We start from the raw sequence: 17,558 nt of genomic DNA, 5'->3' as shown, positions 1-17,558 counted from the left end.
AGAACTAGATTTTGAAAAACCTCTTGACTCTAACCTTGCTGAATTTTAGTGTGGTGTCTCCCAGCTTGTAACAACAGCATAATGGAAATCAAAGCCCAAACTGGCATTTAACCAGTGCTGAGATGTGCCTGGGTCCATTCTTCCTCCTTTTGAAGAGATCTCTGGATTTTAGCCATGGCATCCCTACTGTATGCCAGTAGTCCTTAAAGACGGATGGGTACCTGTAGGCATGTTGGCCTACATGTTGGGTGAAGTGAAGGAAGTACTCAACACTCAGCAAAGGACCTAAGGGGACTCCTTTCTCTAATCCTTCTTTTCTCCTTTGGGATGTACTAAAGAGAAGATGGAGGTTGAGCAGCCATTTTAGATCATTAGGTGGATTCCAAAGTCCCTTTGTCGAAAAACCAACCTTCTCCATGGAGCTGTTGGAGTAACTGCCCATTTGTAGGCTGAAGTCCCGACTCAGTTGGCTGGTCCAGGCCACGTCACTAATTTTCCACAAAGATTCCTTGAGCAACTGTTGCAGGGAGTGGAAGGTAGATATGAGTTTGACTATTACGGGGGCTTTCCTGGTACTTCTCTCTCTTTCTAAAGTATAAATGTATATATATAACTGAGATCATTCTTTTCTCATTAAGTAACTTGTTATTTTGGATCCTTTCCCTTCACTTATTTTTAAAACTACTTTCTGATGTGTTCTGAATTCCCATTAAGACCAAAATACACAGATGTAGAAATTACATAACTACCTTCCTTTCCTCTCTTAAACAAAACTTATACAACGATTAAAATAGAATACAATCAGAAACAAATTTTAGTTAACATTTTCCAAGAGTTGATAGAGTTGGAAAAACTCCATTAGTCAATGTTTGTGTTCCTTACTGCCAACAAAATATGAGAGAAGAGCTTTCAAAGAGGGAATAAAATGTCTTTAAGAACCAAACAGAGGCACAGGTGCATTTCTGTCAACTTGCCCTTTACTAAGTGGGTCTTCTTGATCTTACCAGGTGTTCCCAAAGAGAATCATAGGGGAGACTCTTGAATTCTTGTGTTGCTTCGTGGGAAGATGTCTTAAAAGAAATTTTTATCTCATTGGAGGACAAAAATCTATTAGGATTCCTAGAACATATTATTTCTCTTATATTCCCTCTTCTCTAAGCTTAGAAAAGAACACTTAATGTCAAAGGCCTGTGAAAAGATTATACGCACTTTTAAAACCAGAGCTCAGCTAGTGGGCCTTTTAAAGAAAAGAAATGAAATAGTCTTGGAACTTTGAGGGGAGAACATATGTTACATGGCTTTGAAAAAGGATTAGCTGCACACTCAAGACTGGAAGAAGGAGAGGAACTGTTCTGGAGGCTTCCTGCTAGAGAAAAAAAAAAAAGAAATTTCCCATCACAAAAAGCTATTTTAAAAACAGTCGCTGGTAGATGCATGGTGGGGGTTTGAGACAGGAAGGAGGATATAAGTGAAGTAGGAATGTAAGAACTGAGGACCAGCTGAGCAGGGATATCACTTCAGATCTTCCAGTGCATACTTTTGATCCCAAAGAAACAAAGGCTGATTTTGGAAGAAGCATAGAAAGGGGGCAGAGGAAGTAACGTGGGGAGGCCACCGAAAACTAACACTTTGGTAATGAAAGAAAGAAGGAAAGAAAGAAAGAAAGAAAGAAAGAAAGAGAGAAGAAAGAAAGAGAGAAAGAAAAACCCAAGCATTTACTTATTTACTTATTGGTGCATGTGTGGAGGTGCAAGGGCAACTTGTGGGAGTTGGTTCTCTTCTTCCCCCATAGAGGAAAGGGGGTGGGACTCTGGGTTGTCAGTCTTGGGAACAAGCTCTTTGATCTGCTAAGCTAGTCTGTTAGCCCAGAAAGTAGCATTCTCAAGAAGCCTCAGGAAATTCTTATGTGGACAGATTATGGTGAGAAATCTGCCACGCCAAACAAAAACAAAAACAAAAATAAACAAACAAACAATAACGCTCCCTCCCTGTCTTTGAGCTCCTCCATTGTCTGTGGCTTCCTAAGATAGAAAACACCCGTCCACTCCTGCTTGCAATAAAAGTCTGAGGAGTTTCTTGGCTACAGAGGAGACTGTTCTCTGGAGAAATGATACAGCAGGGGCCCTGTGAGTTTTAGAAACCAGGGGTGGGTGAGGATAAGGAGAAACAGGCAGAAAGAAAGAGTTTCATTTGGAGCACAGAAGTGGGATCCACATTAATCTGTGTTTTGTGAATTACAAAGGAATGAAGGGGATAAAAATCCTTGGAAAGTCAAGATTTATGAAAGAGAAAGATACTAAGTACAACCATGACAACTCTCTTTAGCACAGTGGAACTGAAGAACAAATATTGTTCCCATTATGCCTTAAAGAAGATTTAAGAGAGGATTTTAACATGCTAGTCATTTTCCCAAGTCAAGATGCTTCATCCACTTTGCCATGCATCCTTTTGCTGTTAATAAGAAGAAGGATATTGAGCTAATTTACCCTCCATCATCAATAGTTCTTGAGGATCCCCCTTACCTGCTACTCAACAGTAGTATAGGACCCACTCTTACCTGCAACAACATGGTTTCCCACAGCACGATGCTGGCATTATTTCCTAGAGATGAAAATGAATGTAGCAATTTCAAATCAGCCAACTTCAGTTCTCCCCGACTCAACATCCAGTGGACAAGGGCATTCCAACTCAAGTTTTCTCTTTGTTCAGGACGAGTGATTTGAGATGAAGTTTATTGTGTTGGCAACTTTAAATTTCTTGTCAAATAGACAGTGTCTTTAATCTATAATGACATCTGTTATTTTTGCTATTTTCAGAATTAGTGACTGAAATGAACACATTTTGTAATGCATATTTTAACATGAATAATTTTTTTCAGTTTTTTTTGGAAAGCTTTAACATGAGTGTGTGTGTGTGTGTGTGTGTGTGTGCGCGCGCGCGCGCGCGCGCGCGCGCGTGCGCACTAGTGATACTACAGAGCATGTATGGTAGTCAGAGGACAACTTTCAGGGACTGTTTATCTTCTACAATGCAGGTTCTGGAGACCCAATTCAGGCTGTCAAGTTTGGTGGCAATGCCTTACCCACCCAGACATCACCCAGCCCCTCCCCCTGCCCCATTAAATCATATAGCCAAAGCTGGCCTCAAACTTCACTATGTTTCTGAGAAAAACTTTGAATAAGATTGTTTCCACATCCCAATTATTAGGATTAGAGGCATGCACCAGCAAGCAACTGTTAGATAATAGCAAAGGAAAATGTTTCTACATGAGGGAAAAAAATCAGAGCAAAAAGAAAAGTTCCCGTGAAGCTGCTGCCCTGACCCATAACTATAACTTGTTGAGAGCCAGATGGTAGGGAGTCAAGTCAAACAAAACAGAGCTGACTGCCTTACCGATCAAGCTCATTGCCTTAATTGCCTAAAATAAGCTGTCTTGCCTTACAGGGTTATGGATAAATGGGGCATCATTTCTCTGTGGTCTTGTCTCCTGGCATAAAGACACAGTCACACTCTCTCATACCTTCCAGAGGTTCCAGGAGCACAGGCATGCGGCTTTTCCACATCTCTACCAGTTTAGGATGGATTATCTCAGGCATTATCTTCAGAAGACCTATTGCACCGGCCCCACACAACTGCCCTAAACTGGCCAGCATAGATATTACCTACAAGGCAGGGCAGGGAATGATCAAGTGAGAATGTGTGTAACAGGCCCACCTTTGCTTTGTTCTCATGGCTTCCTCTCATCCCTAAATCAGATGCTCTTTTAGCAAATAACCCAAGTCTCTTCTTATTCAAGGACAAAGTTAATATTTAGACAATTCTCTGTTTTCTTTTTCTTTCTTTTTTTGGAAGGGGCTGAGGATAAAGGTTAAAAAATGCATGGAAACAAAAACCAGAAAAATTAATGGAAAGAATCAACATTTGGAAGTACTTGTTCATTAAATAAGGACATATAGACTATTGTTTGAATAAGAGATATGTGTGTGGTGATATGGAGAATACATCATAGATATGAGGTTTGATTGACAGGATTTATGCATGAGATTATCATGCATATCATACATGTTTGTCTTTATTTTAATATTGGGGGGTTCATCTTGGATCTGAATGTGCACCCCATGTTTATCTTTTAAATTATCTTTACATTATCTTTAAATTGGGTAAGAGTTTCAGAAGATCAGTAGTAAGTTTTCGTAAATGCCATCAGCAGTGGCAGAGAATCTCTGTTTCCTCTCAGCGTGTCTTTCAGAGTATTTAGGCAATTTTTTTTTCTCAGAATTTTATTTTAACCTGAACTGTCTGTATTATCAGTTTAAATTCATCCCATCTCGGTTCTTTGTCACTCACCAGAAGTCGTGCCAGCAGCTGCTGAGGTGAAGGAAGTTTCACTGGAAAGAGAAAGCAATTTTCATCATCCCTGTAGGGGGCCAGGGAAAGTCATATTGGGGATGGGTGTGAGCTCAAAGTGTGGTTGGTACCCATTCTGGAACGAGTCTCTCAGAACAGAAAAGTTTTGCTTTATTTATGGGTGTACGAACCAGCTCCTGTAGAGATGACAAGTGCTGTTGACTCCTGTTTATCACGCTTCTTCTTCTCTTCCGCCATAATCAGAATTCGGATGATGTTAAACAGGTAGTCCAGTGTTCCTGTGTATTCCTCAGGTACCACGTAAGTCAGGATTCGAGGCCACAGCACCTGTAGAAAACATGTTACTTCTCGTTTTCCATACTTCCTATTATTCTCTTATGTTCCCCCCTTTGTTTTAGAATCCTCTCATTTGTGTGTCATTATTTCACTTTCCAGGTCACGTCAGAGAGAAACATGTCTACGCAATCACGTTTAAGTGCTAACTGTAGCGAGTGTGGAGTGTGGGTGGGTGTTTCTCCCTGAAATTCCTTCATTTTGAGTGATGGCTGGAGGCACTAAGGGTAGGTAGTCCTGCTTCTCTGGGCTCCCTCATCAATGCCAGAGTGCTTCTTGTCAAAGTGCCGCCTGAAATTACCCCACATGTTTCCCCCAACTCTAATGCTGAAGTGACACTGCCTGGGGTGAGAATTGGGAGGAGTGGACGACTGGGTGTGGCTATTCCTTGTGCTTCCTGCCTCCAGTGCTGCTTTCCCTAGTTCTGATGGAAACCTTAGTGTCAGGTTGGGCTTTGTGCATTTGCACTTGTATCTAATCGGGAATCCTGCTTTCACTGTAAGACCTCTCCTACCCTCCCATTTCCGCTTGTATCCTGCTGTTGCTGTGTGACTCCTAGAACTGGTGTCTGGCCTGCTAGACAGTTCCTTTCTTTCTTTCCTTTTTTTTAAGTTGGATATTTTATTTATTTACATTTTAAATGTTATCCCCTTCCCGGTGGTTTCCCCTCTGGAAACCCGTTATCCCATCTTCCCTTCCCTGCTTCTATGAGGATGTACCCCCACCCACCCACCCATTCCTACCTCCCCGCCCTGGCATTTCCCTACACTGGGGCATCGAGACCAAGGGCCTCTCCTTCTATTGATGACCGTGTGTACTCTTTGGCTGGTGGTTTAGTCCTTGGGAGCTGTGGTGGTGGTGTCTAGTTGGTTGGTTTTGTTGTTTTTCCTATGAGGTTGCAAACACCTTCAGCTCCTAGTCCTTTCTCTAACTCCTCCATTGGGGACCCTGTGCTCAATTCAGTAGTTGGCTGCAAGCATCTGCCTCGGTATTTGTCAAACTCTGGCAGAGCCTCTCAGGAGACAACTGTATCAGGCTCCTGTCGGCAAGCATTTCTTGGCATCCGCAATAGTGTCTGGGACTGCCTCACCTGGGGATCCATCACATGTACAGTTTCTTTCTCTTAGGCTATCTGTGTGCCATTCCATGGGGTCCCCAAAGTGAATTTTTTGTATTTAGCCTTTGATTAACATTTTTATTTGTTCATGATCCAAGAGGCATTTGTTGGATATTCCGGACTCTTGGATGCTTAGTCAAAGAATCCTAAACGTCAAAGATTTCTGGGACCTTTTTTTTTTTCTTCTTCTTCTGCTTTACTGATCCCTTGATCAGAAGGTTTTAAACTTTACTGTGCAGCAGAAATACTGGCACTTTTTCAGTCGCAGGCTCTGATATGCTGATTTAGTAGGTCCTATAGCTTCAGAATATGCGTTTGAAAATAACAAATATTCCAGTAACTCAAGATCTATATACTAGCCTACATGAAGCCCCAGACCCACTGCAATTAGAGGGGGAGGGCCTACTGATTCTATCCTGGTTGTAACAATGCTTTTGAGTCATCAAAATTTATTTTCAGGTTATTTTGCTCAAGAAAAATCGCTCTTTAGGATCCTCGCTTTGAAGTTTAGATTAACATTGTCTCCAACAATCCTTGAGCCTGGGCACATTAAAACTGTTCTTTTTCTTTTGCAATATCTCTAGGTAGGTTAAGATACGAAGAGAAGTAATATGGTAGAATCCCTAGGAACTGAAATGTACTCTCTACACATAAGTGACCCATACCCATTGCCTTAATTATAGAGTATATCTGGCTTTGAGAAACATCTCTCAGCTGTGCACTGAGCCTCAAGTAGCAATTCTTACAGACTATCAAAAGAGTTAAGGCTTTGTCTTGTGCGAACTCATGCCTTTAACCCCCACGTGGTCCCTAGACAGGCGATGTAATTTAAGTGGTAATGAAAGTCTCTCACTGAGTGGGGGCTGTTCTAGACTATGTTCCCTGCCATTGGATGCCCTCCCCTACCTGCACTGGTAGAGGATGTGCTTAGTCCTACTGGGATTAGGTGTCTCAGTGTGGGGGAGTACCCAAAGGTGGCTCCCCCTTCTCTGAGGGGAAGAGGAGGAGTCGTGAGGCTGGGGGGAGGGATTTTTAAGGGTGAGACTGAAGGAGAGGAAGAAGGTGAGGCTGCAGTCAGGATGTAAAGTGATTAAAAAAAAAACCCAGTAACTTACTGAAAAAAAAAAAACAACAATAAAGAAAGTCCCTTACCTGGGGCATACCAATCACCAGTGGATCCAGGGATTTTAAGACCTCAAGGCTTGTTTCTTGAACAGATTTTTCCCCATTTTCATCTTCTTGGGAGTTAGATTTAATTGCTTTTTCCTTTAAGAAATGTTAAACAATTTCTTTTAACCTTACTTTGGTGTGTTTTCAGACTCTGGGCAGAAGACATTAATACTTAACCTAAGGGCTCATGGAGTACACTGATCTAGGTCCCTAAGACCAATCGTGTCCCCATTGGAGAAAGGGGCTAGAAGATACATGATTGGCTCAAACACCAAAAGAAGGGTTCTAAGGTTCTCTTGGATGCTGTCCTTTTCTCTGTCCTCTAGACTTCCACCACTTTCTCTAGGGAAGAAAATGCTGATCACTGTTTGCCAGTGGAATGGATTATAATTTTTGTTGTGACTGTCTTTCTAAAATGACTGAGATCTCATGCACACACCTTGACAGAAAGTTAGTCTCAGTTGCTATGGCCTGAATGTTTTTTCTCTTACAGATTCAAATGGTGAAATCTTAAACCTCAAAGTGATAGTATTAATAATGGTGGCATTCCGACAGCGGTTAGGTTGTAGGCCTGTGTTTGAATAGGAATTTTGTGGAAGAGACATAAGAATCAACCAGTCCCTTCACCAAGAGTCGAGACATTGAGAAGGTACCGTGTGGGAAGAAGTACATCTCATTAGACACAGAATCTTAAATAGTGTTTAAAAGCGGCCCAGCTCAAGGTATTTTTGCTTTTGTGGCTCAAATAAACTAAGTCACCACTATAGTATGAATTTGTGTCTAAAGCCATTTAAATTTTTCTAGCTTCCTCTACCTGAAGCCCTTGGAGGCTATATTGCTTCCTCAGAAAACTGACTTATCCTAGTGTGCATTTGTTTTAAGTGAGAAATGACATCAGTGAAAGGGAAGGGGACCTGAGAGAACCAGGGAGTTAAACATGGTAAGACAGAGGTTTGACTTGGGCGCCCTCATTTTCTTTGGGACTCTTGAGTCAACTGCACTTGAAAGACTATTCCAATCAAAACTGTAGCTTGCTCATACCAGGTTCCTGTTGGACATGGCAAACTGGGAGAAGATATAATCAATCAAGGGCCATCCTTCCCGAGCTTCTACGTATCCTTTTTCACACATGGTTTGGATGAGAAGAAGGGTTGACTTCCTCACCTGGAGGAAGAGTAATACTGCTTAAACGATTTATGCTTTGCAGAGGAGAGTGACCCTTCCACATGACTGTCACCTTCAGAAGCATCCAAAGGTGGGAACTTAAAAAGTATACATTTTTTCTCAACCATGGTTTATCCCAGAATCTCTTAGGGAGAAATTTGTTCTTTTCATGAGTTACAAACTATTGTTTCATGTGAAAATTAAAATAATCATTCACTTTCTCTTATTATAACTTTTTTTCACATGAAAAACTTGAATAACAGGATGCAGGGAATGTCAGGCAATCTCCCACTTATAAGACTTATAGGAATAAGATGGCCTCAGGTTGAAAAATAGGACATCTATGCTAAAGAAAAAGTCCCATGCCTTATTTTTGGGAAGAAGATGCATCATTTTTTAAGAAATACTTATTTTTAAAAGTATAATACAATTATATCATTTCCCCATCCCCTCAGAACCCTCTCATATATCTCTCCACGCATTGTTTTGTATTTATGGCCTCCTTTCTCAATGTTACTACACACACACACACACACACACACACACACACACACACACACATGCATGCACACCTACACATGTATATATAATAGTATGTATATACAACATGCTTTCTCTGTATAGTGTTTCTTGTTTGTGTATGTTTTTAGGACTGACTGTCTGGTAGTGGATAACCAGTGCTTCTTCCCTGGGAAGACTCTCTCTTCCACTCTCAGTGTTCCTTAGTTGCTACTGTCCTTTCCTCTGTTCATGGTCAGCATTTCTCTTGTTGTGTGCTCAGCTCACATTTTGGTAGTCATCTTTCAAAAGAAAATTTCTATTTATTTTGTGTGTGCATGTGCATGTATATGTGTGCATATATTCTACAGCACACATGTGGAGATAAAAAGACAACTTGCTGGGACGAGCCTTTCCTTCCAGCATGTGGGTACTCCAGATTAATCCCCAGGTCATCATCTTCTTCGCAGCAGGTGTATTTTCTCACCGTGCAGTCTCTTTGCACATAGTATGTTTATAAGTAACCTAAAACAAATTCTATTTCAAGAACATCGGAGTCAGGATGGGTAAAGTCTTTTACTCCACTAGGAAGCCTTGGAACTGCAGGTAAATTAGAATGTAATTTATCTTTTTGGGTTGAGTTCTTTAAAAAAAATGACAATGACCACAGAGCAATTTATAAAGAAGCTTCACATTAGATCCTCAAAGAACTAGAATAATTTTAGTTATTCCCAAAGTCACCACCAACTGATAGAAGTGCCAGTTAATTTTCTTACTTTTATACTGAGGTCATTCATAACAAGTTTGACTGTCTTTTCGATTGAGGTCGTGTGATTCCTAAACTTGGGCTCTGAAAAACCATAAGGAGAAACTGAGGTCAGACACAGTAGGAATGCAGTATGATCTAGAATTGGTGGAAACCTATAGAAGCCCACAATTTGAAGGCGCTGCTTGTTAACATTATACGCTACTCCTTCCTCTCTAAATCTTATCTACTGACCATTAACCGTAGTGATTACCCTTTTAGTTTCTGTTACATCTGTTTCGTTCACCTCAGGTTAAATTACAACATGCATTGAATACACCATGCCTAGGCTGTAAAATTTAAGACTATTTTGCATTACCACCAGCTTATTCTTAAACAACTAGATTATTAAACCTATCATGTTATGAAAAACATTGAATTCTCACACTTTCTGAATTCAGGATACCAACCATTTTATAGTATATCATTATTTTTTTTACTGCACTAAAAAAAAGAAAAAAATACAGTGGACAATTAGAACTAAAGATATTAATGGAAAACATTTCACTATTATGAAAGTGTGATTTTTGGAAGTCGTGTGATATTCATTACATTCTAGTTTACTCTAAATGCAGAGAATTCTATACCCCTTCGCCAAACTGCTGAGTCTTCTAATTTTTTTAAATTTAATTCTTCAATTTCTTTATCTTTCTCAGTGAAATGTATTTGTAAACTTTACAAAAGAAGGAAACTAACAGGAAATGCCTGCTTAGACAGGGGAGGTTACAGAAGACCAAGAAGATAGTTTTCCCTGTATGTGACATCATACAGAAGATGTAGCAGAGGGTTTGGGAACAATGGGCCTCTGCTACTGTCTTGATGATGGACTCTTCTGGCTCTGTCTTTAATACTTACCCTCAGCATTGATAGTGGATCTTAACAGAGTTAAGATTCCTGCGCGAATGGCCTCATTGGTGCTTCTTATTTGTTCATCAAAGAAATCCAGCAGGTCTGCAGGGTTGGCGTGAGCTGCAGATTTAGAAATACCAAGCTTGTGAGAATACCTTCAAAAGACTTGTATTAGCCCTTGCTAATTACATGTTATATTATTTTAATATGTGCATGTAACATATGGAGGGACTCATTTTCTTCTTAGATAAGGTACTTGTGAATGGGAGGATAGGAATTTCCTGGAGGACTGTCAAGGCTACTTTGGGGTCAGTCTTGTGACTTCCAGGAATCTTCTGTAAGTAGTAATGCAGAACTAGTTGATGGTTTGTTTTCTAAGATACTTGCAGGACTTGGGTTACTCTCCCCCAACCTGTGTCCTTAGCCTCATGTGGAAATTAGAGATGTTGCAAAGACAATCTAGAGAAAGCTAGTAGAAGGGATACTAATTCAAAGGAACTAGTGTCCCTATAAGAAGAGAAGAGGCACAGGAAGGGGCATGGCAAGATCAATGAAGTTGGAGGCAGAGAAGATAGAGGGCTACTGGGCAGAGCAATGAAAGGCCTGGATCGAGGGAGGACAGTTTGATTGGGAAGTGATCAGAGTAAAGTGAAATAGGGAGTTAGACGTATGGGTGTGTGTGTGTAAAATAATGGTTAAAAATACATCATCAGAGGAGTTCGGAGAGAACAGGGAGGGCTAGAGAGATTAATTGCAGTCAGCAGTACTGATTGTCCATCTAAAGGGCCATGGTTTGATTCCCAGCACCTACACTATGCCTCAAAAATCATCTTTCACTCCAGTTACAGGTAACTCAGTGCCCTATTCTGGTTTCCAAAGGTATTGCACACACAAGGTGCGCAGACATACACAAAAGCAAAATACCCATAAGTGTAAAAAAAAAGGTTAAAAATATTTAGAAACACAATAGGTATGCAATGAAGTAAGAGTGATCTGGAGGAGGTGACCTTTCAGAGGACAAATTTTTAAATGTTCAGAGGCTGTTTTTAAATGTGCTGAAACAGGGACTTAGGCATCTCCTTTGTAATCTGTGCCAGGTGTTTAAAAGATGATAGGAAGAAGTATGGCAATGCAAAAGGAGAGGGAGAGGGAGAGGGAGAGGGAGAGGGAGAGAGGGAGAGAGGGAGAGAGGGAGAGAGGGAGAGAGGGAGAGAGGGAGAGAGGGAGAGAGGGAGGAAGGAAGAGAGGGAGGGAGAGAGGGAGAGGGAGAGAGGAGGAGAGGGGGGCAGAGGGAGAGAGGGAGAGGGAGAGGGGGAGGGAGAGGAAGAGAAAGAGAAAGAGGAAAGTTGTTTTTTTTTTTTTTTTAATTAAAGTTCTTGGGAATCAAAGGAATGACCAAGAATGCAACAAAGAACCAAGCCATGATTTTGGACTTGACAGTATCACAGCATCCGATATACCCAGAGGTAAAGCAATCTCCTATGTTTAGGTCGAGAAATTCATGCTGGTTTCCCAGAAAAACCTTCTGATTGGCAGCAGATAATGCTCTCCACCTGGAATCGCCTTGGCCAGGATTGGCATGACTTACCACCCTACCCACGCCACTCCTCCTGGGATCCTCTGGGGGAAGAAGGGCAGGCAGAGACTGCTGTGAGCTTAAGGAACATTCTACATGCGTGGAGGCAGTTCCAGTGACAGCACACTTTCCCATCTTTGTCGCTTTGAGCTATCTCTATTAGCACTCCGGATGCTGGGTCATACCTAGAATGAGGAAACAGCTTGAAGCTTCAAGTTTGTTTTCCTTTATTGGTGGCTCTGGAACTTTGCAGATCTGAATAGGGAGGAACAACAACAATCTACGTGTAAGTGGAAAGTCAAAGGTGGAGAAACAGTGTGGAATGAACAAAGAGATTTGACGGCATGGACTTCCTACCTGGTGCAGCAAACTGGTGAGGATTGATCTTCTCAGGTTCTTGGGAAGGAGAGTGTCATAGAGGACTGTGGCAGTGAGTACCTGCTTTAGACTCTAAAACGGAAGCACTCGTGTGTTAGTGGACGCTGCCAAAGAGGCAGCCACACAGGAGACAAAGGCCAATGACTACATTTTATGAGGAGAACACACCCAACCGTGCTTCAGTTATGGGAATTTTCATAGTGACTCTGATGTCACCAGCTTGGAATGACGGTTCTTTGCTCCTCTTTGCAGTTTCCATCAACAGTTGTGAGCTCTCTCTGTCTGCTAGGCCCCAGCAAGGGTATAAAAGGGAGCTACTGAACAGGGGTTTGAGTTCCCTAAGCACTTTTGAGGCTTGGCGTCCTCAGTCTTTGAGTGGAGCCTCTCCTCTCACCTGTGTGATGTAGAAATCACTCTCTTTGTCTTGGTACTGAACGAGGAGCCAGGATACTTGGCTCAGCGCGAATTCACAAAAGTCTTCCCGATGCAGCATCAGGCTCACGGTGGGGCCAAGGGCCTTGATTATGGCCAAAGTCTAGGGAGGCAATAAGCAAAGGTCATTAATGACACTGTGTTGTGCTTTGTGTGTAGTTTTCAGTGTATGGGCACTTTAGGGACTCCATAAACACAAAAAAATCACCTTTAGGAACCAGCAAGGCTGCTCTATTTTGTTTTGTTTTGTTTTTGAAAATGCACAGGTACAGAGCACTGCATGAGCAACGGCATGCGCATGCGCATCCACATCTATGTCTATGCGTATGTTCATTTCAATAGTTGTTCATTGTTTTCCGTGTACGGTCCTGCACCGCCCCTCTGTTTTTGTATATGTGTGCATGATCAAGGCTCAGATGTGGAAGTCAGAGGACAACCTCAGCTGTCAGTCATAGTCTTCCATCTTGTGAGACAGGTTGTTTTTATTTGTTTCTGTGTTAGTCAGGCTCGGTAGCCTAGGGCTTCCTCTAACTCTCATGTTTTTGCCTCTCAACTCGCAGTAGGAGTGTGCTGAGAATTCAGATGCTTGCCATGCCTTATCTGGCTTTTGTGTGAGTTCAGGAGGTTCAAATTAAAGGTCATCAGACTTGTGCAACAAGTGCTTTACCAACATCTCTCACAGTCACTTTCTTTCAACATATTAATGAATTCAAAAATTTCCTGATATTATAAACCTTCCATTTGGAAGGAAGCTTGTAAAGACACAGTATGGGAATTAAAACAATAGGGTATTTCTAGGGGGAGATGAAATGTTCCTTCCAGAAGGGAAGTCTGTTTTTAGTGATGAAATACTTAACCTGAGATTGAAACCTTTTGCTTTGTAGGGAGGGTAACCAAGAGACAAGTTGTTTGTGTGGAGATGAAATAGTAGGTTGATGTAGGAGGAAGTGAAACATTTCATCATTCTTGAAAGCTTATTAATAAGTTCAGGAAATTAAAAAAAGTACTGTCTCCAGGAAGTTCCTGAAACTGACAAGTTTCACTAAGTCCCTCTTTCCCCAGGCATATATATATATATAAGCAGTAAGGATGGCTGACTCACTCAGACAAGCTGAACTGCCTGAAAGAAGCAGAAACCATCTGAGTTGCCTAGAAGAGGCTCTGAACAACTGAGCTACCAGGACAGGACACCCTTCAACTTGGTAGAGCCACCTGAAGGTTGTGTAGCACACTATAAGCTTCCAGCTTCCTTGAGTTGTTACCCATATTAGGAAGGGCTTTGGAGATGTGGCTGTCTTGGAGTCACTTCTGTTCCTGTACCTAACCTCTCTCCCAAATGCCTGTAAGTAAGCCCAGTTAAACCTACTGGTTCACCAAGTCGGACTTCAGTGATACTTGGGTTTATTGTTGGTTCTCTGTCTGATGAGTAGATGCTCGGTCATTTATTCCCAAGAAGAATGTCACACAGCATTGTGTGCTACTGTTGCTTTCCCCTCATGCTTGTTCCCCTACAATAGTCTACTTACTTTCCTTCTTGTCTCAGGCTAAATTTGTTAAGATGTTTTGTTTTGAATTTCCTACCTCCATTTCTTACAACCTGTCTCCCAAACTCCACTATAATTTAGCTTTGACATTGGGAATGACCAACTTCTAGAGCAGAACATATGACAAATACTGATCATAAAAACTAGAGTCTCACTATCTTTTTGTCAGAAAAGCAATTTTTAAGTAAAAAGAGTTTAGTGTATAATTTGATAGTCTATATTCTGAAGCCAATATATGTGGTCTGTAAAGTTGTATTTTACAACAAGCCTTATTAAAACTTAGTGGCTCATTACACCACCATTTATTTAACTTGAGACAGTGCCAGCTGTGATGGTTCTCTTATGTTCCTTACTGTACACTGTATACTTTCCAATGCTTTTTTTCTGACCTCTGTAGTAATCTTTGGTACATCTTTGCTTGCTATTTTGAAACTTCTTTTTTTAGTTTCTGGAATCTCATTCTCTTTTTCCTCTTTCTTCAGAAATCTTTATTCTTTATCCTGTCATGAGCTATTGCTTTGCATTTTTCAAGAACTCAGTTTTTGCCACAATCAGGTTTTCATGCTGTACTTGGATGACACTATTCAAAATCATTCAGTTATTTAAATTATGGCGAACCCCAAACCTGTGTAACTAGCTTTTAATTTTCATCTTAATTATGAGCCAAAAGTATCCAAGCCTGCAAACAAATATTTCATAGGCATTTAACCCAGCATAAAATTGCAGTAGTTTTTGCACAGCTGAATGATTCTTTTGATGTTATTGATTTAATTGTGTTACGGGTAGACACCAGAGTTGTTGTTGTTGTTGTTGTTGTTGTTGTTGTTGTTGTTGTTGTTGTTGTTTGGACCCGTTGTTTTTGTCAAGTTAATCATTCAGTTCAAATGTAGTAGTTTATGACATATAAAACATCAAAGGACAGTCACTCTTTCATTTACCCATATTCTTCCCACCCATTGAAATATCAGAGTGAGATTTTGGTCTGTTCAAGATTTGATATCTCTCCATCATCTGAAACAGGATCAGGCATACTGTTGTCCTTCAAGAAACTCTGAATGGGACAATGGATACACTTGAAGTAGATAGAAAAATTGGTAGACTTAATATGCCTTCTAAAACATAACTAACGATACCCATGGGAAGTTCAACATTTGCTGATTTAACCATGAAGTATTAGTTTAAAAACTGCTTTAATAGCTTAAAGTGTAGGCAAGAAACCAAGGAAGTTCACTAAATTTTAAGCCACATATATGTATATATGTATGCAATATATATGTAGTGTGTGTGTGTGTGTGTGTGTGTATGTGTGTGTGTGTGTGTGTGTGTGTGTGTGTGTGTGTATGATCCACATATGTAAGATACAACCAAACTCTAAATCTGATCTGACCGGCATGGGGGTTTGCAGCTCGAGTCTATCTGAAGCCCTACTCACATGCATAGGTGAGGCCTGGGGGGCCCACTTCTCCATTATGTACCGGAACAACATGGAGATCTTGTCAGAGAGCCGGTTAGCATCTAATTTGGGATATGGGAAATCCTTCCAGTGGTTGACATACTTGTAAATGGACTTGCTAAATTTTTCAAGGGCTGAGTTAAAAAAAAAACCATAGATTGTAACAAACATGAAGATGAGAAGAAACATCAAATTATTCTAACAGAGAGCATAGACAATTAGCAAAGGTTTCTAAATTATCTTAAAGCTTCATCAAATAAACATGAGAACATGAAAATTGTTTATCCAATTTTAATTAATAGTTATAGAGCATGAATTAAGATTGTCATTATATACTATTACCAGGAGATAGTCTGTCCAGAATGTGACATATTTAATATAGCCATTGCAACATGCCAACTACATCAAGTTATAGGTGGTATTCTTAGACATTGACGCCAGAGAAGATTTGAAATAAACTCTTGGAAACTCTGTATGATCTATCTGCACCATGTGAGAAATGTCCTGCAAGTATGTCTAGTCTTAAGCAAAAATCTGAATCATAGGAATACCCACCTATACAGAAGGTTTGCCTCATACTTTCATCCTCTACCAGCCTGAGCATGGTCTGCATGGTGAGCAGGGTCATCATCATGAAGGGGATGCTCTGGGACACTGCAGTGAAGGGCACAAGAGGAAAAGGCGTCATTCACCTTTTCATTTGGGGGTCCTGACTCTTTCCTTCATCCATAAAAAACGTGCCAGGGCTTACTAGCTTAGGCAGGTGAAGGGCAGGAGGAAGATTGTGTTCTTGCTCTTCTCCCCCTAGCCAAAAGCCTGGATATCATTAATCAAGGTGCTGTGGGTCTGAAGGAAAATACTCGCTAGATAGCCACCTATGCCTGCTGAATACTAATAAGCAATTTTGGATTGTTACTTCATTAATGTCCACATCTCCCATCTAGCTTTGCCCATGTCCCCAAGGCATAGCAAATAAAAAGTTGCTCAATAGAATCTGTTCAATAAAATACCATAGAAACAAATGGTGGAAATCCTTTTTCATATCAATGCCTTGTTATTGGAAGCCTCATGGAGAATGTATTTCTGTAAATGTGAAGACAGGAAGGGAAGAGAAGGGTGGAAGAGAGCCCGTTATATTTAGCCATACATCCTGAATCAATGGCTGGTCATCAGGCTCACCTATGCTCACAACATCTCCCATGTCTTTCTAACAATGGATTTTACTGCAGTAGAACATAGAGAGGCCATCTTGCTTTTGCTTAACATTCTGGGGCTTTAGACTATTAGCCAGGGGTAGCTATTTCCTAGGGAGATGTAGAATGCTCCTTTCATACCATAGCTGGTTGCCAGTTCAGCCAGGGCAAGCACAACAAATTCGTTTGGCAGCTCTAGAATCCTAAAGTTACTTTGCACTTCATACATCACAGAGTTGAAATCATGAGCAGCAAGAGACACCAACACCTCCCCAGCCAGCATCCTGACTTCTCTGGGCATCTGTGAAGGGAAATAAAAAAGAATAAGTTGAGGAGTGAGTTTAAAGAGGGCGGTTGTCTGTGTAGTATTCTAAGTTCATGTTTCAGAGTCAGTTCAGATCTCTCAGGTAGGTGTCAGAAAGCAAGAATGCTGAGAGAATTTTGGTACAGTTCTTATAGACTTGGGACCAATCGACCTTTCTTTTCTTCAGACAGAGTTTCATTCATGTAGTTCAGGCAGACTTTGAAATCATGACCTCTCCTGCCCCTGCTTCCTGAGGAGGACTGGTGTTACAGGCATGGGTTACCAAACTCTAGCTCATTATTTTCTTGCTATGTAATCAGGTACCTTGATGAGGAGTTTATGTTTTCTGTTTAAGAAATACGAATTACTGTGGT

At 40.9% G+C, this 17,558-nt stretch overlaps 1 protein-coding gene across 2 annotated transcripts in view; it reads right to left on the bottom strand.

Annotated features, from left to right (window-relative positions):
* The window catches only part of Mroh2b (maestro heat-like repeat family member 2B), a 60,088-nt gene that overhangs the window by 36,753 nt on the left and 5,777 nt on the right, over positions 1–17,558 (bottom strand). For both annotated transcript variants that reach the window (XM_087626063.1, NM_001047908.2), the window contains 15 exon segments: positions 17,022–17,181; positions 16,243–16,341; positions 15,667–15,821; positions 12,653–12,793; positions 12,238–12,330; positions 12,066–12,135; positions 10,311–10,424; positions 9,427–9,500; positions 8,030–8,152; positions 6,971–7,084; positions 4,539–4,695; positions 4,348–4,388; positions 3,521–3,662; positions 2,558–2,601; positions 410–517 (listed from right to left, as the gene is read on the bottom strand). In XM_087626063.1, the coding sequence (XP_087482189.1) occupies positions 410–517; positions 2,558–2,601; positions 3,521–3,662; positions 4,348–4,388; positions 4,539–4,695; positions 6,971–7,084; positions 8,030–8,152; positions 9,427–9,500; positions 10,311–10,424; positions 12,066–12,135; positions 12,238–12,330; positions 12,653–12,793; positions 15,667–15,821; positions 16,243–16,341; positions 17,022–17,181 (1,635 nt within the window).

Source organism: Rattus norvegicus, chromosome 2 (assembly GCF_021556685.1).
Source record: "Rattus norvegicus strain SHRSP/BbbUtx chromosome 2, alternate assembly SHRSP_T2T, whole genome shotgun sequence".
Classification (NCBI taxonomy): Eukaryota; Metazoa; Chordata; class Mammalia; order Rodentia; family Muridae; genus Rattus; species Rattus norvegicus.
Note: the sequence above shows the minus strand (reverse complement) of the source record. Positions and strands in the feature narration are given on the sequence as shown.